This window comes from Rhincodon typus, chromosome 13 (assembly GCF_021869965.1).
Source record: "Rhincodon typus isolate 14 chromosome 13, sRhiTyp1.1, whole genome shotgun sequence".
NCBI lineage: Eukaryota > Metazoa > Chordata > Chondrichthyes > Orectolobiformes > Rhincodontidae > Rhincodon > Rhincodon typus.
Window position 1 is genome coordinate 30,320,877 of NC_063344.1, and position 26,917 is coordinate 30,347,793.

General features: G+C 38.8%; 1 protein-coding gene across 1 annotated transcript in view; it reads left to right on the forward strand.

The window, feature by feature from the left end:
• Positions 1-4,812: 4,812 nt before the first annotated feature.
• The window catches only part of psmd2 (proteasome 26S subunit ubiquitin receptor, non-ATPase 2), a 50,686-nt gene continuing 28,581 nt past the window's right edge, over positions 4,813-26,917 (forward strand). Inside the window, exons 1-11 of the mRNA XM_020528187.2 lie at positions 4,813-4,982; positions 12,615-12,671; positions 13,078-13,242; positions 14,381-14,502; positions 15,885-16,109; positions 17,217-17,375; positions 17,973-18,117; positions 21,511-21,571; positions 24,262-24,408; positions 24,491-24,597; positions 25,739-25,866. Of these exons, the coding sequence (XP_020383776.1) occupies positions 4,863-4,982; positions 12,615-12,671; positions 13,078-13,242; positions 14,381-14,502; positions 15,885-16,109; positions 17,217-17,375; positions 17,973-18,117; positions 21,511-21,571; positions 24,262-24,408; positions 24,491-24,597; positions 25,739-25,866 (1,436 nt within the window). The 5' untranslated portion in view covers positions 4,813-4,862. The remainder of the gene's footprint in view (positions 4,983-12,614; positions 12,672-13,077; positions 13,243-14,380; positions 14,503-15,884; positions 16,110-17,216; positions 17,376-17,972; positions 18,118-21,510; positions 21,572-24,261; positions 24,409-24,490; positions 24,598-25,738; positions 25,867-26,917) is intronic.

Below are 26,917 nucleotides of genomic sequence, written 5' to 3' on the forward strand. Positions count from 1 at the left end.
AGTTATTCAAAGCATCTGAATTCCCATGTTCTTGTGTTGTGCTACCATCTATTCTAAGAACTGCTAAAGTTTCAAATTCCTATTAAATCTTCAAAGTAATAGATTTTTGATACTTAACATCGTGTTTAGAAGTAGCTTTCGTCAGGCCCAAAACTGAGCAGGTGACTAGTCGGGCTTATTAAGAAGAATATAGAACACAGGAATAGACAATTCATCCAATTTTTTTCTGCTGCTGCCTATACACCACACAAATCTCCTTCAGTTACAGCTACCTCAAATTTCTCTTTCAGCATACCTTTCAATTCCCTGCTCCCTCATTTATTCATCCAGCTTCCTTTTGAAGGCAACAAAGCTGCTTTACTCAAACACTTTCTGATGGAACAATTTTCACATTCTAACCACTTTCTGTGTCAATTAGTTCCCCTCTTATTGCCTTTATTTATTAATTACTGTGTTGCACTTATAACCTATAGATACAACTGATAGCCCATCATTTTGAATTATGCTACCAATGGAAATGTTTCCTCCACACCTACCCTATCTAACCCATTCATAATTTGAACGGTTACATCTAAATCTTCTCATTAGAGCACAGAAGGTCATTCAACCCGTTGCATCTGTGCTAGCTTCCTAAGGAGCAATACACAAACTGCCATTCCCCCATCCTGATTCTACCACACTGTATACTCCTCTTCTTCAGATTATTCTGATCCCTGCTGGTGGTAATGCTGGACATGTCAGATCCAAGAATGAAAACGGGCTTGATTGATCATTTTTTTTAAAAAAGTGTCATTTATTGAAACATAGAATGCACCTTTTTGTTTCTTTTGGTTAAGTGTCAGTTTTATCAAGTTTATGGAGGGTTTCTCTCCAAGAGGCCTAGTGAGTTTTCTCATTGTATTTTACTAAACGCAACCTCACTAACCACCTACACCACCCTTAAAGCAGCCCACCTGCCTGATTCTGGCCCTATTATTCACAATTTCTGGAAGAACTCGCAACTCGCCTGGCATCTCCAAAAAGTCCAGCATTCCTGGCATCTTCTTGGCTTTCCACAGTCCTGACTGTTTGGTGCCTGATGTAAGTTTTCATTTTCTGCCTTTTCTTAACATAGATACTAGATTTAGCCTATCCAAGAATAGAACTGTACTGTTGAGGCTATACAAGGCTCTGGTCAGACCACATTTAGAATATTGTGAGCAGTTTTGGGCCTCGTTCCTAAGGAAGGATGTGCTGGCATCGGAGTAAGTCCAGAAGAGTTTACAAGAATGATCCCAAGAATGAAGCATTTATCATATGAAGAGCGGTTGAGAACTCTGGGTCTGTACTCAATGGAGTTTAGAAGGATGAGCTGGGGATCTTATTGAAACTTAAAGAATATTGAGAGGCCTGCATAGACTGGACGTGGAGAAGACATCTCCACTAGTAAGAGAGATTAGAACCTGAGGGCACAGCCCCAGTGAAGGGATGACCCTTTAGAACTGAGATGAGGAGAAATTTCTTCAGCCAGATGGTGGTTAATCTGTGGAACAAATTGTGCAGAGGCCCATGGAATTCACGTCATAATCAAATGATGGCGCTGACTCAATAGGCTGAGAGGTCTAATTCTGCTTCTATATTTTATGGTCTATATTATCTTGTGTCTTAACTACTGATTTACTTTCAAGAAGTTGTTTCTAATCCACTTTTGCTACATCCCTCTAGAATTTATCCCAATTGAGAACTTTACCACCTGCTCAGTCTTTGTCATTTTCCATAATTATGTTTAAACTAAAAAAAACCTAATCACTACCATCCAAATGCTCTCCCAATGCCGCTCCTTCTGCCTGAAATGCTTAATTTCCTAAAAGCAAGCTCAGAATCATACATTCTTGTGTTGGACTTGTTATATACCAGCCAAAAGAATTCTTCTGAATGCACTTCATGAATTCTGTTCCATTTATTCCTTTTAAACTAAAAAAATTGCAGTTAATATGAGGTACTTAAAATCCTCTACTATGACTGCTCTGTTATTTTTCCATTTCTCAAACATCAGCATACATATTTGTTCTTCTATCTCCCTCCAAATGTTTGGGGGTCTATAGAATACTCCTAATAATGTGACAACTCCACTTTTGTCACTCAGCTCTATTGTGATTTTTTCGAAGGATAATGAAATGATTTTTTTAGCATATCATTGCTTCTCACAACTGTAATTGTTTCCTCAGTGCTGCCTCCTTTTTTATGCCCCTCTCTATCTTGATTGAAAGCCTCTGTTAACAGGAGCTTTAGGCTGTCATTCCTGTCCCTCTTTAAAACCATGTTTCTGTAACAGCTACGATATCATACTGCCATGTTTCTATGCGTCATCAACTTGTCTGTTTTATTTGCTAAACTCCCTGCACTGATATACCATTCAGTGTTGCCAAACATTTTTAAAAATTTTCTAACCTTTGCTTCCGCTCTCTTCCCAAATAATTCACTAATTTTATGCATTTCTGTAAATGGAATCCATTTTTGATTTTGCCTCATCTGAATTCATCCTCAGGCTCCCTTTCCCCTGTCAAACTAGTTTAAACTCTCCCTGACAGAACGAGCAAACCTCCCAGTAAGAATACATGGCCTAGGCCTATTGAGATGCATAACATCCTGCTTAGGTCACCACCCCCCACCTGCTTTAACCTTCTATTTCTGTGCTCATTAACACATGGCACTGGGAGTAATCTGGAGATTCTATCGTCGAGGTCCTGCTTTTTAATTTCTTTCCGAACTCCTTAAGCTCAGCACATAGGAACTCATCCATATTTCTATTTGTATCATTGGTACCAACATGGACCATTATCTCTGTTTGCTTACCCTTCTCTCCAGAATATTCTGCAATTGCTCAGTGATATCCATGACCCTGATACCAGGAGGCAATATACTATCCTATAATTAGGTCTGTGGCCACAAAAATATCCATCTCTTCCCCTAACCCCTATTACTATTGCTCTGCTAGTCTTCCTGGTACTTCCCTGTAAAGCTGAGACACACATTTTGTTAATTTATTCATGGGATGGCAGCACCATTGGTTGGGCCAGCATTTATTGCCCAGATGTCAGTTAAGAGTCAACTACATTGGTCTGAAGCCACATATAGGCCAGACCAGTTAAAGATGACAGTTCTAGTGAACCAGATGGGTTTTTCCAACAATCAGCAGTGGTTTTGCGGTCATCATTAGACTCTTAATTCCAGATTTTATCAAATTCAAGTTCCACCATTTGCCATGGTGATATCCAAACCCAGGTCCTCAGAACATTATCTGTGTCTCCAGGTTAACAGTGCAGCAATAATACACGAGGCTGCCACCTTCCACAGACTTGGCTCTGGCTGTACCCACAGTGGAGCTATTACCTTCATTGTATTCAAAACTGAACACTGGTTAGAGAATGGGATGTCCTCAGGGGACACCTCGCTACCTGCCTGTTTCTTTTTGCCTGTGATGAGATTACCCTTTCCCTGTCTCCATTTGTATCCTTAAGTTGTGGGATGACCACATCTGACATTCATGGATATACCACAATGACACCAGCTTCCGCTCAAAGTCCAAAATCCAGAGCCCAAGCTGCTACAACTGATGACACCATATTGGTTGGAAGATTGAGGAGAGGCAACATAAAGTGTGTAATTCAAAGGAGATGTGGAAACAAAAACACCTGAAGGTGAGATAACAAGATGTAGAGCTGGATGCACACAGAAGGCCAAGCAGCATCAGAGGAGCAGGAAGGGTCTAGACCCGAAGCGTCAGCTTTCCTGCTCCTCTGATGCTGCTTGGCCTGCTGTGTTCATCCAGCTCTACACCTTGTTAACACCTGAAGGTATATGTATACACATCACTGAAAGTGGCAGGACAACATGAAAAAGTGGTTAAAAAGACATGTGAATTCCTGAACATTATCAACAGAGGCACAGAATACAAAAGTAATGAAATTATGACAAACTGTTTCAGTCTTATCTGAAGTATCATGTACAATTCTGAGCATTGTATGTAAGGAAAGAGATGAAGGCATTGGAGAGGATGCACAAGATGCTGTTGAGGATGGTTCCAGCAGTGAGGAATTTCAGTTATGAAGATGGATTGGAGAAGTTGTGACTGTTTTCCTCAGGGAAGAGAGAACTAAGTGGAGATCTGATTGAAGCATTCAAAATATAGACAAACAAGAAGACAATGTTCCCACTCATGAAAGATTTAACATAATTCATGTGAAAAGACTTTTTCATCCTGCAAATGGTTAGGGCCTGGAATGCTGTTTCTGAGAGTATGGCAAAGGTATATTCATTAGGGAGCTTTTTTATTCATTTGTGGGATATGGGCATCGCTAGCTGGCCAACATTTGTTGCCCGTCCCTCGTTGCCCTTGAGAAGATGGTGGTGAACTGCTGCAGTGCATGTGCTGTAGGTTGACCGATTATGCTCTTAGGGAGGGAATGCCAGGATTTTGACCCAGCAACAGTGAAGGAACAGCGATATATTTCCAAGCTAGGGTGGTGAGGCGCTTGGAGGGGAACCTCTGGGTGCTGGTGTTCCTATATATCTGCTGCCCTTGTCCTTCTCGTTGGAAGTGGTCTAGGGTTTGGAAGGTTATTTAATAAGGAAGCATGTGCAAGTTTAAAGTGAAAAGGCAGGAACACAGTACAAGCTGAGATGTTCTTGTTGGAAATGGAGGGTGGTAGAGACGATGTTCCGAATGTAACCATACTGTGCGTTTTGGGGAGGCGGGGATGGGTGTTTTGACGCGGCTGTGGCGAGATCGCGATTTGGTGCCCGCGGGTTGCCGTGGCTCGGTGACGTTGCCGGTGGGCGGGGTTTCCCGTCATTCTGCGGGTGTGGAGCTGTGAGCTGTCATGGAGGACTCGAAGAAAGGCCAACAGAAGCAGCAGGCGCCGCCGCCACCGCGGAAAGGCGAGGATAAGGCGGCGGGGGCAAAGGACAAGAAGGAGAACGAAGACAAGGAACAGGAGCTGGTAATGGCACTCCGGGCGTTGTTTGGGCGGTTCACTGTGTGGCCGGCAGCATGATGCCGGTTCCTGCAGAGTCACGGAGGCTCGGGACCTGGAGTCAGGCTGAGGCCTTCACGCTCTTTCCCTAACCCACGCACCCGCCGCGATCACTTCACCAACATCTCCCCCCACTCCCCAACACTGTCTCCACACCGACACTCTTTCCCCCCCGCACCCAACACCGTCTTCCCCTCCCCTAAACACTTCTCTCCCAAACACTTAGGATTTCAGATTAGACGTTATATTTACAGTTGCAGAGATTGCAGTTTCGTGCGGACTCTAGTATATGCAAAACATGTCTTCAAAATAAAACTGATTTAACTTGTGTGGTTCTGCAGTTTGCTTCTCCCAGTCCAGCAAAATTCGAGTGCGTTTGAAATGACATGAAACATACAGTAATTTTGATAGTCAGCCTTAATAAGCTTTTTAGCTAAACTTTCCATATTCCCCAGTGACAGAAGATGTATTATTGTAACCCTTCCCCGCCAATCTCGAATTCAGAATAGAGTATTCATTTATTGCCAGTTGTATTTTTTTAATAGAAAAATATACAGTGAAAAGTATTTGTCGCCATACCATGGCGCCTGCAATTTATCAGTTACTAACCCATCTCATCCACTTACCAACCCGTCTTATCCACTTACCATACATTCATCATAATAAGCCCTTCTTCCCCGCATGATTTAAGAAAAGCTGAACAGTCCTATAATTGGGAGTTCAGCTGGGCAAAAAGGACAGTTTTCAAGGACAGGAAACTCGTCCCAATTGTTATTTCAGTTCACCCAAGCTTGGGAGCCATTGCTTTCAGATATGATATGAACTGTTTAATGCAGATGAGCTGTTTTCATATTGCATGGTTAAAGCTAAAAATATCTTCTAGCTTACGTACAACTGGAAGTTTGAGTATGAACTTGCCAGATTTGCCTGGAACACCCATGTTTTTAAAAAGTCCCTCATTAAACGCCAATCAAAGCAAGCTTATCATATTTGCTTTGCAGAATGGCATCAGAAACTGTCTGCATAAAGATAATGTACAAGAAGTTTTGGTTCATTGCCACAAGTTGTTTCCGTTACCATCATGAATAACAGACCAACCAGTACTTTCACTTAAAATTTTAAAGTTTTTGACTTATACAAAACTTGGCTGTGTGGCAGATAGTGAGAAGGATAGCAATACATTGTGGAGAATATTGAAACCTGTGAAATGGGCTGGCACATGGCAAGTAAAGTAAATTTGTATGAAGTAATGTACCTTGGGAGAAACAAGAGGCACTATACTCAGAATGGGACCATTTTGTGGGGGTCAATAACAGAGGGACTTTATCATCCATGTCCGTCAATCTTTCAAAGTATATGGGTTATTTGGCTTTGAAAATTGGGACATTGAATACAAAAGCAAGAAAGTTATGCTAAATCTTTTAAAATCATTGTTTGTGCTCACCTGTTGTACGTAATTCTGAGTATCACTCCTTTTTTAGGAAGAATCTGAAGGACTGAAGGTTTACCAGGTTGATGGAGGGGATGATCAACTTTGGGCTAGTTGGAGAGATTGGAGAAACTGGGATTGTTCATCTGAGTGCTGACTATATTAAGGAGATATCTGATTAATGCTTTTTGTAGTCGGATAAAACATAGCTTCTGACAATTAATTGATCGTCAAAGATCATAGATATAAAATGATTGCTAAAAGGACTAAACAAATTAAAGATCTATTTTCTCCCAAAGGTAGTAGTTAAGATTCTTGAATGCAATCCCCAAAAAGGTCAAATGGGAGTCTGTTGGAATGTTCAAAAGGCAATTGGTCATACTTGAAGAGGTAAAATTTCTATGCTAATAGAGATAGAATGGGCATGCAACTAAATTGGACAGCTTTTAAAGAGCAAAATGGCATGACTGACCAATAGCCTTGATTGTGTAAGACTTTGTTTTCTAAGTATGCTGTCTGAACTGAATTAAATTTCAAGGCAGCACTTATTGACTAGCATATAGACTAAAAGTGCCTAAGTGCTTCCTCAGTGTTTTTTTTTTAGTGGCATATTTCCTCTGTCCACTGCAAGTTTAATAAATTGGTTTCCATGCAAATTACCTTATCCATAGAACTTTAGCTCTTGAGTAGTTTGAATCAAGTGTGCCAATATTATTGATATTTAGAGCTAATACAAGAAAAAAAACATTTTGGTCTAACGACTTGAGACCATAAGTAGACCATTCAGCCCATCAAGTCTGCTGTGCCATTCAGTGCGATCATAACTGATCTGATAATCCACAACTCTACTTACTTTCCTATCTCTTCCCCATAACCCATGATTCCTTTACTGATTTAAAATCTGTCTACTTCAGTCTTGAAAATATTGATTGATCCAACCTCAACAACCCTCTGTAATAAAGAATTCCACAGATTCTCAACCGTTGGGAGAAGTTCTTTCTCTTATCTGTCTTAAATGTATGACCCCTTATTCTGAGGTAATGCTCTCTGGTCTTAGGTTCTTCCACAAGGGGAATCAACTGTTTCACATCTACCCTGTCAAGTCCTCTTAAGTATCTTATATGTTTCAATAAGGTTGCCTCTACTTAAACTGTCTTCATAAGACAGTCCCACTTTACTTGGCATCAGTTTTGGTTCAATTGAATCTCTTAATCACTATAAAGAGTGTAGGGGCATTCTTAAGAGAGAAATCAGGGAGGCAAAGAGGGAATATGAGTTTGCATTGGCAGATAAGGTTAAGGATAATCCAAAGAGATCCTACAAATACATTAAGAGCAAGAGGGTAACTAGAGAGAGGGTAGAACCTCTCAAAGATCAAGGAGGCCATCTTTGTGTTGAACCCCAGGAGCTGGGAGAGATACTAAATGAATATTTCATATCAGTTTTTACTGTGGAAGAAGAAGTGGAGTCTAGAGAATGCAGAGAAATAAACTTTGATGTTTTAAGAACAGTTCACAGTGCAGAAGAGGAAGTTCGAGAGGTCATAGAGAATATAAAGGTGGATAAAGCTCCGAGATCTGTTCTAATGTATCCCAGAATGTTGAGAAGTAAAGGATGAAATTACAAGACCTCTTGCAGAAATATTTGCATCGTGTATAATTATGGGTGAGGTGCCTGATGATTGGAGGGTGGCTAATGTTGTACCTTGTTTAAGAAAGGTTTTAAGGAGAAACTAGGGAACTGTAGACCTGTGAGTCTGACTTTGGTTGTGGGTAAATTGTTGGAGGTGATTATATAAGATAAGATTTATGGACATTTAGAGAGGCAAAAATTGATTAGGGCTAGTCAACATGGTTTTGTGCAAGGAAAATCGTGTCTCATAAACTTGATTGCATTCTTTGAGGAAGTTGCCAAAAAGATTGATGACAGAGCAGTAGATGTTTTTGGATTTTGGTAAAGCCTTTGACAAGATTCTGCATGGTAGACTGATTAGTAAAGTTGGGCCAATTGGCTAAATGGCAGAAAACAGAGAATAATGGTGGAAGGTTGCTTTGCAGACCGGTGGCCTGTGACCAGCCGTGTTCTACAGGGATTAGTTCTGGGTTCTCTTTTCATAGAATCCTTACAGTGTGGAAACAGGCCATTCGGCCCAACAAGTTTACACCACCCCTCTGAAGAACATCCTACCCAGACCTATCCCCCTCCCTGTAACCCTACATTTCCTATGGCTAATCCACCTAACTTTGACACTCTGGACACTACGGGCAATTTAGCATGGCTAATCCACCTAACCTGCACATCTTTGAACTGTGGGAGGAAACCGGAGCACCCGGAGGAAACCCACGCGGACACAGAAAGAACGTGCAAACTCCACACAGCCAGTCACCCGAGGCTGGAATCGAACCTAAGTTCCTGGCGCTGTGAGGCAGCAGTGCTAACCACTGTGCCGCCCCTGTTTTGTTTGTCAGTTATATAAATGATTTAGATGAGGACATAGAAGGCACGGTTTGTAAGTTTGTGGATGACACCAAAATAGGTGGCATTGTAGACAGTGAAGAAGGTTTTCTAAGATTACTAAGGGATCTTGATCAAATGGGTCAATGGGTTGAAGAAATGCATATAGTGTTCAATTTGGATAAATGTGAGGTATTGCATTTTGGTACAACAAACAAGGGTAGGGCTTATACAATTAATGGTCGGGCCTTGGGTAGTGTTGTATAACAGAGGGGTCTAAGGATGCAGGTACATAATTCTTTAAAGTTTGCATCACATATTGACAGGATAGTTAAAAAGGCTTTTGGCACGATTGCCTTCATTACTCAGTTTTTTGAGTATAGGAGTTGGGACGTTATTTTGAGGTTTGTCAGGACATTGGTGAGGCCTCATCTGGAATAGTGTCCAGTTCTGGTTGCCCAGGAATGATGTTATCGAGCTGGAGAGGGTTCAGAAGAGATTTACCAGAATGTTGCCAGGTATGGAAGGTTTGAGTTGTAAAGAAAGGCTAGATAGGCTGAGACTTTTTTCAGTTTAGCTTGGGAGTTGAGAGGTGACCTGATAGAAGTTTATAACATAATGAGAAGTGAAGATAGAGTTGTTGTAGTTGTCTTTTCCCTAAATTGGGAAATTTCAAGACTACGGGGCATATTTTAAAGGTTTAAAAAAGACATGAGGCAAATATTTTACGAAGAGGGTGGTTTGCATGTGGAATGACCTTCCTGAGGAACTGGTGGGTGCAGGTACAGTTACAACATTTAAAAGACATTTGGATGGATACATGAAAAGGAAAGGTTTGGAGGGATATGGGCCAGAAGCAGGCAGGCAGGACTAGTTTAGTTTGGGAATATGTTCAGCATGGGCTGGTTGGACCGAAAGGGTTGTTTCCGTCCTGTATAACTCTATGGCTGTATCAGCCTAGTCCACTTTCTCTGGATTGTCTCCAATGCCAGTAGATTTTTCTTTAGATAAGGTACCCAAAACTGTTTGCAGTATTCCAGCTGTGGCCTGACTAGTGCCTTGAACATTTTTAGCAAAATTCCTTTCTTTTATACTCCATTCTCTTTATTTTAAAGGCCAACATTCCACTTATTTTCTCTGTTACCCTGTGAACTTGGATGCTAGTTTTTTGTGATTCATGGACAAGGTCTCCTAAGTCCCTCTGTTCTGTAGCTTTGTGCAGTCTCTGTCCGTTTAAATAATATTGAGCTCCCCTATTCCTGCCAAAGTGTATAACTTCTCAATTCCCACATTATATTCTGTCTGTTTCTTAGCCTGTCTGTGTTGTGCTGCAGACTTTGTGTCAGCCTTTTTCACTGCTTTTCCACTTATTTTTGTATCACCTGCAAACTTGGCTATAGTACATTTCCTCATCCAAGCTGTTAATATGCACTGTAAATAATTTTGGATGCAACACTGATCTTTGTGGCACACTGCTAGTTACAGATTGCCATCCTGAAAATACCCCCATTATCCCAACTCATTAACAAATCCTCTACTCATGTTAATATACTACGTCCAACATCTTGGGCTGTTGTCTTATTAAATAGCCTAATGTGTGCCACCTCATTAAGTGTCTTCTGAAAATTCAAATACAGTTTATTACATCCACTGCTTCCCCTTAATCTATCCTGCTGTATTACTTTCTCAAAGAAATCTAGTAAATTTGTCAGGCATAATTTTTCCTTTGTGAAGCCAGGTTGACTCTGCTTGATTATATTATGCATTTCTAAATGCTTTGATGTTACATTCTCTGTAACAGACTCTATCATTTTCCCAATAACAGATGTTAAGATGACTGGCCTATAGATATCTGTTTTTTGTCTCCTTCCCTCTTTAAATAAAGGTGTTGCATTGACAGTTTTCCAATCCTTTGAAAAAGGATGATTAATACCAGTATATCCACTACCTCGGAAGCTACTACCTTTCATATCTTAGGATACACCCCATTAAGTCCAGGATATTTATCGGTCTTTTATAGCCTCATTACTTCCCATAGCTTACGTTCTCCAGTGATATTTATTGTATTTATTTTCATTCCTTCTTTTGTCCTTTGGATATTTAGTAATTCTGGGATGCTGTTAGTGTCTTCTGCCGTGAAGACTGGTTATTACATGCACTATACTTGATTTTATTCCTTTACTCTCTTACTATCCAGTTTTCTTATTAGAAGGATATATTTTAAATTGTGATTCCATCGATGTCTGAATGCTAAAAGTCAACTAAAACTGAAAATCTATCATAAGATATTAATTATAGATATTCTTTCTCTCCAGATCATTTTACATCTTTGACACACACAGCATTATTCTCGCATTTTGTTACAATTTTATGCAATATTTTCATTGAATTTCACATGTTCTAATCTGTCCTTTTCATGTGTCCCAAAGTAAACCAAGTCCAGAGACGTATAATTTCTGCAAAAAAAATCCGAATTATTTTGAGGTATTCTTGTACAGTTGGTTCTGATATAATCCATATTTCTTCAACATGAATTGGTCTTAACTCGATTGAAGAATTATAGAATGATATTTGTAGAATGCGAACTTTCCCTACCTGTATTGGCTATGATGCCTTCCATCTCCATTACTTTAAATGGCGCTGTTATTGCGTGATTTTCTTAGGACACGAGATCGCATGAAAACTGAACTGTTAAGACCAGTTGAAATGCTTAATGGATTTGGAGCTCACTTCTGTGATGTTTCTTTATTTTCCGATACTAGGAAAGATAATTAGCACATCCCTTGTTGTGCTCATAGCTTTCTTTCAACCAGTGGTGTGCGATATCAGGCTCATGGGCCAAATCCGTTTGGCATAGCATGTATTTGAACTAAAGACCACTAGGTTGTGGATTTGTACCTCAGCCACTAGAGAATTGTGCCATTTTGCAGAGAAAAAAATCTAGGATGTTTGAATGGCTTTTAAAGTACTAATAGTCCCAAGAACACAGCGGTCTTCAGTGTAGTCTTTGCAATACTGATATGCAAGGGCTCGCCAGTCTGCAAATGGTCCAATTGGTATGTAATGTCACAGCTAAGCTATGTGAGGGAACAGGCACTCTTCTCATCCTCGGCATTCATGTGACATCACACAAATAATATCACTTTGCACAAGAAGCACTAATGGAATACTGCGATATCTGGGTGGACACCAATCTTGAATGAAAAGGCTGAAGGGACAGGGATTAAAGTAACACCCAAGTAGATGATCTTGAGGACTTTTTAGTGTTGTTTTAATACCTTTTATGCACTAAGATTTTCAATGAGGTCGGTGGGAGTGAAGAAGGCGTAGTAAACAAGTAAGATCGCACATTTAAACTATTGCAAATTGATAGTTCACAGTTGGATTTTGGTTGTACAGGTGTGTAGTGTGAATACAATGTTGCAAAACAGTTTAAAGTGAAGTAAGCTCACATTGTAACATTTGTTCTAACTCAGCTCTTCGGAAAAGGGATAACGCATCACTATTCTGTTCGAATTTACTAGCATTTAGAACATCTTGAGTAAATATGCTGTAAACGTTATGAAGTTCCACAATGAATTTGATTTTTCCTAATGTTAGCTATGAACTAAATGCTCTTTGCAATGCATCCAATGTGTGGTCTTTAATAAGTCAAATTTACAAACATGAAAACATTTGTGTGCAAATTTTCCATTCTTGATTTCATTTCTTTTCAGTCTGACGAAGATAAGCAGCTACAGGAAGAGCTAGAGATGCTTGTAGAAAGGCTGAGTGTAAGTCACTTTTACTTTGTCCCCTTTTTGCTTCTATTGATTTCCCCAACAGTGAATTGTGTGCCCATTTTTCCAGCTTTAAAATGCCTGATGGTAAAGTTTTAAATAACTAACTTTGGAGACAAGTGTGTAAAGATCTGTTGTTGTACAATGCTTTGCTGAAATTTGCAAAATTCCTTTATTCACCAAGTAACCCTCTTGAATGTCGTCTTATGTCATTATCTTAAATGCTTCTATGTACTTTGGTTACTATACATGTTTTTGATATTTTAATTTCTTTGAATCTGTCATGTGTACTTTGCAACTTGAGATAGAAGTCACCTTGAGTAGAACTGTAAATGATAGTTTAAAACAACACTTGCTGCAACCCCCTTCCTAAATCAGGACAATTTTAACTTCTCACTAGGAACCTGACACAAAGCTTTATCGGGCAGCTTTGGAGGAGCTCAGGAGGCAGATTCGTTCATCCACAACATCCATGACATCTGTCCCTAAACCACTTAAATTCCTTCGACCACATTATGAAAAGCTTAAAGAAATCTATGAAAAAATGCCACCAGGAGAAAATAAGGTAACCCTTTGTTCAACGATATTGCATCTTGTCTTTTGAAATAATTTAGATATTTCCACTGCGTGTGTGAGAAGCTTGCTGTACTTAGCTGTCATAAGTTGTAATTGTCTCCTATGATGTAACCAATTTGAAATGTATTTTCAAGATGCAACATTAAATGAGTTAAACTTGATCACCGGTGAGATTATTAAGTTATTTTCTGATTTTAAATTTGACTGGTGAATTTAGCTATCCTGTTGTGGTCTACTTAGTCCATCACACAGGCTGTCTGAATGCAGTAGTAAAAATGATTCCACACTTCCTGGTGTTAAACATATTTGTCCAAAATACTGACCTGACTGCTAACGGGTTACATCATTCTCATTCCCTGTCTATTGCTCTTGTATCCCGGAAATGTTATTCCTACTTTTCCAGAGCTCAGAATACTCCCTCAAATGCAAAAAGCATAGCTTGAAACTTTTGGAGAAATTCAACAGTTCTGAAAGCAACTGAAGAAGTCAATATTGCATGTATAACTTTTATTTTGTGACAGCTCAGTTTTGAATATTTCATATTAATTTAGCTTAATTTTCCTAAAGCTTTACAATGATATTCGGTACTTGAATCTATGCTGGTTTGCTTTTGTTTTGTATGTATGTAGAATGTTTAGACCTGGGTGAAGGGGTGAAGTAGCAGATTTGTAAACCTGTGAAATACTTTAGAAAGGTGTAGAGAGGTTAGTGGAAATATTAGGCAGGTAGAAGATGTAAGGGTGTAAATGAACAGTGTCATCCATGGGATCATTTCCATTAATTGAGCATGCAGTGCATGGAGGGAGAAAACATAACTTGGGCTTTTTAAAATAGGGAATTTAGGATTAAGTAATTCTTTGATAGTATAGTTAGTGAACGTGTAACTTCCAAGTTAAACAACATTAAGTGAATCTACGCTTCCTAATACAACCAATATAGAAATTGTACTTGGGTTCTGTAGAATCTACCTTATCAGAAATAAAGCATTAATACATTATATTCTGTAAGTTGAAATAACATATTTTCCTAAACCTCTATCACTCTGTCATTCAAGGAACCATTTGAATTATAAATTTCAGAGAAAAGTCACAATGTTAAATAAAGTGGAAGCCCTTTTTCTCTTGCAGCGATTTTGTGCTGACATTGTGTCAGTATTAGCCATGACTATGAGTGGAGACCGGGAATGTCTGAAATATAGGCTTCAGGGATCTCAGGAAGAACTGGCATCATGGGGACATGAATATGTCAGGTGCGTTTTACCAATGTTGTATAGGTTGAGGATATTATATAGTTTGCTCATCAAAGAGCATAAATTATTTTGAAAGGTATATGTTGTATGAATGCAGCTAAACTAAAAATTTTAATCTCATGCAAAGATATTGGGACAAACTGGTTATTCTAGAAGGATAAAGTTAAAGCAAACTGCCTACTAACAGTGTAACTTGAGGTAAATTTCCTTTGTAAAAAATTATTATAACCTGATAGGACAGGACTGCTTTGTTTATTATTAAACGTATCTAATTCTTTTTTAAATGTGGCTATTCACTCAAGTGCTCTTGATGTGCAAAATAGCTGGTATTTGCCTTGTAAAGAAATGACAGTCATACTTCAGTGTAAATCATAACGAAAATCTTTGGATAATTTTAGTGCTGTGATAGTGTGCTACATAAATGTAACTATTTTAAGAGGGAGGAAACTTGAGAATTGAAAATATTTGAGTTTTTCTTTGCACATACAGGATAAAATGGTAGATCTCTGCTCCTATGATGCTGCTTGGCCTGCTGTGTTCATCCAGCCCTCCACCTTGTTGTCTCGGATTCTCCAGCATCTGCAATTCCTACTATCTCTAAAATGGTAGATTGTCAGTGTTCAAGTTGCTGATATAAGTACTTAGTCATAGTCCACAAAGGACCATAGGCACATCTGTCCCTTTGAAAAAGGCATTTCATTTTGTATGGCTTGTGGGGCACTACGTTGTAACTTATAAGGGTAAGGAGGTGTACCTTCCTGACAGTCACCTTTAATTGAGCACTGAACATTGGAAATTATGCTACAACAATAAATACAAAAATGAAGCAAATATACACTTCAAAGTAACATGTTCTTAAGTAGGGTATCCCGGGAGGAAAAATAACATAATTAGGCTGTATTATATACTCATGTTTGATATTTGTATAACTGCTTTTTTTTTTTGGCTTCCTTGATGATCCTTTTCTCCCTTTTTTCTTGGAATTTTTTTGCCCGTTGTTTTCAATCTGCTTCTCTTCCTGATGATTCAATATTTGCCTTACATTTGTACTGTTGATATCAGACTATCCAGCCCATAGGCATGACATTCTTTTGGGATTGTAGGAGGCATAGTAAATAACATAATCAATTTGACTGGTGAATTGCAACTGATGCTCGAATCTGGACATGCCTTCATGTTATTTTGACTATTCCGTGTTTTTTTTTAATGCTTTCTTATATGGGTTTGATGGAAGTCTATTTTTCATAAGTGGAAATGTTACTTTTCTATGCTGTCATTGAACAAGTTTTATTTAGGAAGGGTTTACAGTTATTCTGATAAATGTGGTCAGATCATTTGCTTGGTAAGTTTTTTGGTACCTTAATGTTATTTTCCTTTTCTAGGCATCTGGCAGGGGAGGTTGCAAAAGAATGGCAGGAAGTGGATGAAAATGATAAGGCTCAGCATGAAATACTGCTTGCTCTGGTAAAAGAGGTAGTTCCCTATAATATGGCTCATAATGCTGAGCATGAAGCATGTGACCTCCTCATGGAGATTGAACATCTCAATATGCTGGAAGATTATATTGATGAAAACGCATATTCTAAAGTCTGCTTATATTTGACAAGGTGTGTTGTCATGATTCTGAAACTGTTATAACATGAATTAGTTGTAAGCTACCCTGTGTAAAGCTTTAGATATACCCTGAATTTGCTCAATATGCATAGTTTTAGCTTTTGCCTTATTGGAAAGATGAAAGATTCCTCAATAGGATCAAAGGTGTTTCAATAAAATTTGTTTCAACATGTTATGTTATGTTAAGTTTACACTTGGTATCTTCTATTAATTCATATGCCTTTCCTGTAAACTTTTATGTTATTAATCAGTACAAACTTGTCACTGCTATTCAGCTAATAAGGAGACATCTCAACGATGATGTATGTTACAGCTCCTTAGCCAATATTACAACAAACACCCAGAGGGTTTTGTGGCACATTAGTAGTGTCCCTACTTTTTAACAGAAAGCTCAGGTTCAAGTCCCACCTGCTCCAGAGGTGTGTCAAAATACATCTGAACAGGTTTGTGAAAAATACCTACAAGATACTCCTATACCAGACCAAGTTAACTTCTCCACTTTCCAGTTGCCAGCCAAAGAACTATAAATGTCAAATGTGTGACTTGGAATTGAGGACTAAATGCTAGAAGACTCCAGTCTGATTATTCCCACAACTTCTAGTTCCTTTTCCCTTGCAGGTAGCATTTTATCTTGACTTTTTGTTTACTGTATATATATCTCAATGGCAAGTTACAACGTTAGTGTTTTCTCTCTGCTATATGGTCAAGAAATTCAGGTTCATGTGCATATACAGCTGTATTTGAGGAGGTGAATAGGAACTTGTACACAAGAAATTGATGCAGCATATGTTGCCTCACAGTTTTAGTTCAACTCGTTAAGGTTTATGTAACTCACTTTAGATTCTACCAGTTTGTGCTTCACTTTTTTGTTGTACTTGATTGTATTATATATACCACGATTATTTGTTTTATAAATTGAACATGTTATGTTTGTGGAAAGAATGTGCTGGAATCTTTTTGTCACAAATTATAAGGTGTTCTTTTACTTAGTTTGCAAAATTCAGACCTTGTGGTTAAATATTTGAACTTTTAACATGCTTGTTTATTGTGTATTGATTTCAAACTTGTTCTTCAAATGGCTTTTTTTTTCAATTTTTCAGCTGTGTCAGTTACGTTCCTGAACCAGAGAATTCAGCATTGCTTCGATGTGCTCTTAGTATATTCCGAAAATTCAATCGCTATCCTGAGGCTCTGCGTCTTGCACTGATGTTAAATGACATGGAATTAGTTGAAGATATTTTTACTTCCTGCAAAGATGTGTATGTTATTTTAAATCAGTCTGTTTGATTAATTGTTAAAATCTATCATGTAAGGTCCCTTTTGGAAACAGTTGTATACAGACTAGAAAGTAGCACTTTTTACTGTCAGCTGATTCTTTATCAACAAATTTGTTTATATTTTCCTTTTGAATTTAAAAGTACTAAGCTATGATTTTCCACATGTTTGCATTTTTCGAGTATTTTACCCTACTGACTTTTCTTCACTTTTTCAAATTGATTATATTGAATAATACTCCATCTGCCATTTCCCCACCCAACTTCCCAACTGATCCATATCCAACTGCATAATTTTATAAATTTTCCCACTTTTCACAACTCCATCAATTTTTGTGTTTCTTAACTTACCAATCACACCATCTATATTTTTGTCCAAGTCATTAATATATATAAACTACAGAGGTCCCAGTACTAAGCCTTGTGGAACACCACTGATCGTAGACCTCCAGTCAGAAAAACACCCCTCCACAACCACCCTCGACCTTCTATGACTAAGTTAGTTTTGTATCCAACTTGCCAGCTCACCATGGATCCCATAAAAATTAATGTTTAATATTGTTCCGTTATCTTGGTTTACAGTGTTATTCAAAAACAGGTAGCATTTATGTTGGGTCGCCATGGTGTATTCTTAGAGCTAAATGAGGATGTGGAAGACTATGAAGATCTGACAGAGATAATGTCAAATGTTCAGTTGAACAGCAACTTCCTGGCTCTTGCACGAGAGGTAAACCACATTTTTAATTTGGTAAATGCTTCTTTTTAAAATTGTATATAGTCAAAAATAAGTGTTCTGCAGTGCCATGTTGAACTTAAACAAATGTGAAATATTAAGTCCTTGTAGAAAACATTTGCCCCTTATGGAGCTACAGTTTGACAGAAAAACATTATATTTACTGTTTTGTGGCTGAGGTCAAACTGACTTTGGTGTGTGTGCATGCAAGACTGAGTCATTTAATAGATGGGATCTGCTGGTAGCTGCTAAGTTGAGGGTTATTTGGATAAAGTGTGAAGACCTTTTAAAGAGAATAGTGAATTACAGTAGGGTATTCTGGTCATTACATTAGTGCTCTGGACAATGAATGCTGACACCCCCTCAATTGGGTGGAAATTCACAGGAAAGCCCTTTAAACCCAAACTTTAGAAACTTTGCATGCAGTTTAATGCTGTGGTGGAAGAGAGAAATCACAGTCTTCTGTGGTGGACTGAATTGCAGTTACCTTTAATGAAAAAATTGTTCCTCAATGACATGCAAGCCTTCCACGTCTTTTCAAAAGATGAGGCTGAAGTATTTGCAGCCTTCTTCAGAGGTGCTTAAGTGGGTGGTCTATTGGTTCTTCCTCTTGGGGTCTCCAGCATCAGAGCTGCCAGTGAGCCAGTTTGATTTACTCCATGTGATATCAAGAAATAGCTGAAGGCACTATAATGGTTATAGGACCTGACAACATTCTAACAACGGTGCTTTCCCATTAATTTAGTCTTAGCGAAATACTAGAAGAGGTTGCTGATGGTGCTGTCAAGCAATACTTAATTAACATTTGCCTGTTCACTAACTCTCAGGTTGGAGTTCACTGGGGCAACTCAGCCCCTAATCTCATTACAGCATTGGTCCAAACACGGAGAAAAGAGCTGAACCTGAAATGATCGGATGAGAATGACTGTCCTTGATATCGAGGAGGCATTTGACTGAGTGTAAGATTGACCTCTGGCAAAACTGAGGTCATGTGAATGAAACCAGTCCTTCTGGTTGGACTGAAACGTGGTACAAAGGAAGATGGTTGTGGTTGTTGGAGGTCAATTATCTCGGTCGAAGGACAAAGCCACAGGAGTTTCTCAGGGCATATTCAGCTACTTTTTCAACAAGTCCTCTACCTTAAGATCAGACGTGAGGATGTTCTCTGATGATTACATCATGTTCAGCACTGTTTGTAATCTCTCAGATACTGAAATAGTCCATATCCATATTTAGCAAAACCATGACAGCATTCAGATTTGGACTGATAAGTTGCTTTTGTGCCACGTAAGTGCCAGGCATTGATGATCTTCAACAAGGAAGAAGTCAAAGGCTGGAAATTCTGTAACAAGTAACTCATCTCGTGACTCCATAACTGTACACATCTACAAGTTACAAGTAGAGTTCAATGGAATACTCCATTTGCCTGGGTGGGTGCGTTTCCAACAGCATTCAAGAAGCTCAACACCATCTAGAACAAAGCCCATTTAATTAAGCAGTCTGTTCATCACTGTTGCACTGTAGTAACTCATCAAGGCTCGTGGGCAACGCTTTCCAAATCCCTAACCTCTGCCACCTAGTAGGGAAAGATCAAATATATGTGTGAATGCTACTTGCTGTCCAAACCATAACCACCTTGACATGGAACGCTGTAACCATTTCTTCTCTGCTGTGTGGTAAACATCCTCAAAATCCTCCCTAATGGCACTGTGGGTGTAGCTACACCACCACAGTGACTAGAACTCTTCAAGATGGTGGCTCCTTCTCAAAAAAAGCAGGAAAAGAAGGAAAGAACCAGTTACATCTTGTGAATTGTGTACATTGCTGCCAGGGTTGTGTAGGGTGTGAATGTTAAAGATGTTGATGGGGCGCCAATCAAAATTCTCTGCTTTGGCCTGAATGGTGTTGAGCTTTAAGTGTTGTTGGAAGTGGAAAGCGTCTCATCACACTCTTAACTTGTGCCTTGCAGCTGATGGACAGGTTTTGAGCAGTCAGGAACATAGCACATAGAACAGTACAGCACAGTACAGGCCGTTCGGCCCACGATGTTGTGCCGAACTTTAACCCTAAACCTAAGGTCTATCTAACCTCCACCCCTACCTTATACTATCATCCATATGCCTTCTAAAAGCCGCTTAAATGCCCCTAATGAGGCCGACTCCACTACCCTCTCCGGCAGTACGTTCCACGCCCCTACCACTTTGAGTAAAGAACCTACCTCTGATGTCTCCCCTATATCTACCTCCACTCACTTTAAAACTATGCCCCCTTGTAATAGCTACCTCCACCCTAGGAAAAAGTCTCTGGTTGTCCACTCTATCTATACCTCTGATCAGGAAGTGAGTAATTTGATGGAGCATTTATAAGGCTGGTCCCATTCAGTTTGTAGTCACTGGTAACCCACCAGGAAGTTAATAAGGAGAAATTCACTGATAGTAATGCTGTTGAATGTCCTGGAGCGATGGTTGTTGCCTGGCATTGTGGCATGGATGTTATTTCTTGCTTATTAGCACAAGTCTGAATGCTGTTCAGGTCTTGCTGCGTTTGGTCATGGACTGTCTTAGTATCTGAAGAGTCGTGAATGTTGCTGCATATTGTCAGTCATCAATGATCATCCCCACCTCTCATCCTATAAGTGTGAAGGCCCTGGGAAAAACCTGCAGTGATATCATGTGCCTGAGGTCATTGAACTCCATTCAGATTCCTTTGTGCTAGGTAAGCCTCCAATGAATGAAGGGTTTTCCCTCTATCCTAAATCCTGTTGACTCCAGTCTTACTAGGGTCCTTTGATGCCCACTCTGTCAAATGTTGTCACTGCAGTGATAGATTATTCTTTAATCAGAAGCTGTTTGGTGAACAGCTTCACGCCTAGAAAAGTCTCATGTTAGGCTTATGGTTGCTTGATTGAGAATGCTCAGCTAGGCTCTGCTTCGATTGTGTGGTCATTTATATCAACAATTGCTTGATTTTTACAGTGGTTACTATAGAAAAGTATAGTAAGGCACTCACTGTGCTGTCAAGAAAAATGTTACTGATCCAAAGCAGGAAAGTTAGAAGAAGGGGCCAGAAGTCTGGGAAGAGGTGGGATTTAAGGTCAGTCTTAAAGGTGTTTGGAAAGATATGGGAGAGAATTTGAGGATGGAGCCAATATGAACATTTGAGTGTTGAGTATATGTAAAAGCTGAAGGTAGCATCACAACAGTGGAGTGAAAAGATGAAGTTTGCACAAGATGCATGTATTTTCTGGATGCTAAAAGAGGTTAGGGATGGGAATGGGAAGGTGAAAATTATTCTAGGAGCAAAGGAAACAATCCAAGGAAGAAACTACAATCTGTGAACACTTTAAATTATACTTTAAGACGTGAGAAATATTTGTTTTCTCTCCAGTTGGACATTATGGAGCCTAAAGTGCCAGAAGACATATACAAGACACATTTAGAGAACAACCGTAAGTTGTATTAGTTTTGAAGCTGGGATATTATAATCCTCAATTTTTATTTCTGTTAGTATAGGCTTGCTTGTTTGTAAATCTATAAAACATTGAAGTTCAGCTGCTATCGTGAATTTTAAAAGTAAACCTGAAGTAATTTTATCAATGTCTATTCTCCAGATATTTTTGTGCAATCTGTTTCTTGTGATGTTCTATGTCTATGACTAAGACAGGAGAAGTGCATGGTCTTTCTCCCAGTCCCACTATTCCATGGGTCATAAAATAAATATATTTGTTTTACCCTGTTCCTGATTTGGCCAATCATATGTTTTCTCTGTTATAGAATTGGAATAAAAATGTCCACCCAATAGTTTACTTTAATAAACATTCAATTGTTGATTAGGGGAGGCGATGATCTAGTGGTATTATCGCTGCACTGTTAATCCAGAGACCCAGATAATGTTCTAGGGACATGGGTTCAAATCCCGCCACGGCAGATGGTGGAATTTGAATTCATTAAATATCTGGAATTAAGAATCTAGTGATGACCATGAATCCATTGTCGATTGTCAGAAAAACCCATCTGGTTCACTGATGTCCTTTAGGGAAGGAAACTGCCATCCTTACCTGGTCTGGCCTACATGTGACTCCAGACCCACAGCAATGTGGTTGACTCTTAACTGCCCTCTGGGCAATTAGGGATGGGCAATAAATGCTTCTTGGTCTGTGACACCCTCATCCCATTTATCATTTTTTTTTTATTATTAAACAGAGCCTTGGGCTCTTGTGAGGTAGTGTTTAGTGTCCTTACCTTTGGCTCAGAAGACCCAGAGTCAAGGCCAATCTGCTGTAGAGGTGTGCCATAACATCCTTGATCAAGTTGATTAAAAATACCTGACCTGTGTTCTGTATAGCTGCAGTATAATTTCTGTGTCCTTACACTCCAATCCTCTGGGTGTAAAGGCCAGCATTCCATTTGGCTCCTTGATTATTTTCTGCACCTGTTTGTTTCTTCTTTAAATAAATAATATCACTTGCTTATATAGGTTTCTAACAAAGCAACATACAATTTGAGCAAATAGAAAAACTTCTCAATTAATTTAAGTGTCAACTGATTTCAGTTAGCATATTTTTTCTCAGTGAGTCAGCACTTGAACAGCTTCTGCAGACACATTTTTTGTTCCTGCCAAATTAAGAAAGGTATATAGAGATTACATTCACATAAATAACTTCTTATTTTCAGTTTCATCCAGTGGGTTAAGTTTAATTTGTCCATGAGAAATGTGCATGGTAACCACCTGGAGGTCAAAAAATCTTACTGAGAAGGCAAAATATGCATATAACTGATTTTATTTTACTGACAGGAAGTATAAGATCTTTTCTTGCTGTCATTTGGAATACAATAAATCAGTTTAGTATAACCTTTAATGTTTGATGCTTGTTCCTATGTGTAAGACTCCATTAATATTTCCTTCCTCATGACAATGGCCCAAATGCAAACGTACATACTGTAGCTGTGATTTTCAGATATTTTCCAGCAAAAATGCCAAATAGGTGACCCTGTTCCTGACCCAACACACAACCAGTGTCTTATTCATTTCATTCACCCCAGGCCGCTTACAATGTCGTTGTCAGCAAGATATCATGTGACACATGCTTACCAATAACCAGCTGTATAATGTATGTGCAGATATTGCAACAAGGCACTATTGTACTTGCATGTGACATTGTCCTGACTTAATAGGCTCTGGACATTGAATGATTTAGAAACAAAAGGTATTCGTTTAAGCAAGGTTCTAGAAAGGCAGCAGTGTTTGGAACATTCACACATCATCAGCTGGGCCCCTGGTATGAAGAAAAATGAATATTTCAACACAAGGGTGAAACCTTCAAAAAGTTGTTGAGACTTTTTTGCAAAACATTTACTCCATTATTAATGATGTATGTAGGAGTATTGCAGTGTGCTTCAGAAGAAAAAAATGGCTAAAGAAACTAAATTTTACATATAAACTGAAAGAACTGCAGATACTATAAATCAGGAACAAAAACAGAAGTTCACATTTCATAAGAGTTAACATCTCGGGTCCGGTGACCCTTCCTCAGAACCAGACCCGAAACGTTAACTCTGATTTTTTTTCTTCATAGATGCTGCCAGACCTGCTGAGCTTTTCCAGCAACTTCTGTTTTTGTTCTTGAAGCTAAATTTTACATTTGGTATAAAAAACAAAGTGTAGGAGAAACTCTGGAGGTCTGTCAGCATTTGTGGAGAGAGAAGCAGAGTTAATGTTTTAAGTCCAGTCTGTGCCAAACAAAAAACTAAAATTTCCGGGAAAGCTCAGACCTAGCAGCTTCACTCCTTACTCATTTCACTCTCTCCCCCACCAAACTCTTCTGCATAAAAAAACAACCTAGCTACTTTCAGTTCTGAGTAAGAGTCACTGGACCTGAAACGTTAACTCTAATTTCTCTCCACAAATGCTGTCAGGCCTGCTGAGCTTTTCCAGCAGTTTCGGTTTTTGTTTCTGATTTCCAGCATCCATAGTTCTTTTGGTTTTTATTTACTATTTTGCCTTCCACTGATGTTGCCAACCTGCTGAGTTTCTCCAGCATTTCTGTTTTTATTTCAGATTTCTGGCATCAGTATTTTGCTTTATTTTACATTTGGAAGGCTGCTTAGAAATTAAAGCAGAAGTTTGCTTTTGTTATAGGTTTTGGTAGCACTGGCTCGCAGATTGATTCTGCTCGTATGAACCTTGCTTCTTCATTTGTCAATGGTTTTGTAAACGCTGCATTTGGACAAGATAAATTGTTGACAGAAGACGGTAATAAATGGCTATACAAAAACAAAGACCATGGTGAGTATCTCGTGAAGGCTGTTAAAATGCCAAGTATGGTGTGCTGGCTGCATGACTGATATTTTATTTTGTCTGTTTTCAGGTATGCTAAGTGCTGCAGCTTCATTAGGGATGATACTACTCTGGGATGTTGATGGTGGTTTAACACAAATTGACAAGTACCTGTATTCTTCAGAAGACTATATTAAGGTGATTCACATATTCCAAATATATTTAATTTGTTTAAACTTATTTGATAGATTCATCTTGTTTTGCTTTTTCACAGTTGGTAATTATTGCCATCAGCACTTTTTAAAAAAAAAACATTCCACTTTAATACAGTTCATTCAATCCCCACAGTGTGGAAACAGGCCCTGCGGGCCCATTAAGTCCACACTGACCATCTGAAGAGCATCCCACCCAGATCCACCCCTTTACCCTGTCCCTGTAACCCTGCATTTCCCATGGCTAATCCACTTAGTCTGCACATCCCTGGACACTAGGGGCAATTTAGCTTGGCCAATTTACCAAACCTGCATATCTTTGGACTGTGGGAGGAAACTGGAGCACCCGGAGGAATCCCACGCAGACACAAGCAGAATGTGCAAACTTCACACTGGCAGTTGCCCAAGGCTGCAGTTGAACCCGGGTTCCTGGTGCTGTGAGGCTGCAGTGCTAACCACTGAGCCACCATGCTGGCCTATTTCTACTAATGAATTAAGTGATCTGTTTACGAACATTAATTTATATACTTGCATTTCCTATTTAAAGTGTTTTGAAGAGGAGATGGTCAGATATACTATTGTGCTGAAGAAAGAATTAAGTTGTTTAATTATACCACCAATGTTGCTTCCATTGTTATCAGAATTGCGGTTTTTCTACTAATTGTTTTTTTTCTCAAATTTGTTAACTTTCCTAGTTTTCAGTCCATCACTTTGTTTTGGGAAAAACCATTTATGTTTTTTTCCAATTCCATTGAACAATTTACATCATTATGTAAATTCTGCATCATGTGTCTGTATGTTTAATGATCTAAAGATCCTAGATGTTGTAGTTTGTTACAGTGTTGGAAGTTGTATTTTTCTTCCTGTTCATTTTTTGATTAGAAAAGTTTTGCATTTGTGAAACTTGAAACTTGTTGAAATTGAAAAACCTAAGCTTTATGGCAGGATGTGAACTTTTCTTTTGGAGCATGACTCTAGGCCTTACTAGTCCAGTAATGTGAGCAGCATGTGGGATCCCTCGCCCCCTTCCCCTGTAAATGGTGCTCAGAAAAATAGAAATCCTCAGTGATATTACATATACGTGTCTATTTGATCAAGCTGCTAATCCTCAATGTCCTCTATTCCAGTCTGGTGCCTTGCTTGCATGTGGTATTGTAAATTCTGGTGTCCGGAATGAATGTGATCCAGCACTTGCGCTTCTCTCAGACTATGTCCTTCACAGCAGTAATACGATGAGAATTGGAGCCATCTTTGGGTAAGTGTTTTTTTAAAATTTGCACATTTGTAAACTGTTCTTCAAACTGGTCTCAAAGGTCTCTTTTTCCTGCTGTGTTTTTAAAAAAAAAATTGACTAAGCACACTAGATTAGGAAATATGTCACTCTGGAATTTCATTGGAAATTTGTGTTTTGTTTTTAAATGTAGAAAATTTGAAATGACATTGTTTCATTAAAAGCTCAAATTTCAGAAAAGCAGTTGTGCGGCGATACAGTGTGTCATGCTCAACCAAAAATTTTAATACAAAGGAATGACAGCAGGGGGTACCAGAATCACGTAATAAAGCACCTGAAGGAAGACTACAAGTCGGCTATGATATTCCGATCTCCCAGAGCCAGATAAAGTTTAACTTTTCATCTGTGTTCCTTAAATTAATATTACAGATATTAGTTTTGTTGCTTCCTCTTCCTTTCTGTCATCATTTTGCTGATATTCTGTACATTATCTTTAATTTATGTTAAATTTAAAATAGGGCATGGTGGCTCAGTGGTTAGCACTGCTGCCTCACAGCACTTCTGTCTTATTTGGATGACCCCTTATTCTGAGATTACGTTCTTTAGTCCTAAATTCTTCCAGAAGGGAAAGTGATCAGTTCACATGAACCCTGTCTAGTCCCTTAAGAATCTCAATAAGAGACCTCTTCTTCTTCTTCTTCTAAACTCCAGTGACCTCTCAACTTCTTAGAAGACAATCCCTTCAAACTTAACCACTAGGTTTGACCTAGTAAACTTTATCTGGGCTGCCTCCATTGTAAATATGTATTTCCTTAAATAAACGGACTAAAGTTGTTCACAGTATTTTAGGTGCGGTCTGACTAGTGCTTTGTATAGCTTCAGCAAGAATTCCCTATTTTTATACTCCATTCCTTTTTGAAAAAAGGGCCAACTTCCATTTGCTTTCCCTATTAACCTGCTGAAATTATATTCTTGCTTTTTGTGATTTATGCACGAGGACTCTTGAAACCCCCAGTGCTGTGGCTTTCTGCAGTTTTTCAGATTTTAATATTCAGTGCTTTTATTCTTTCTGCGA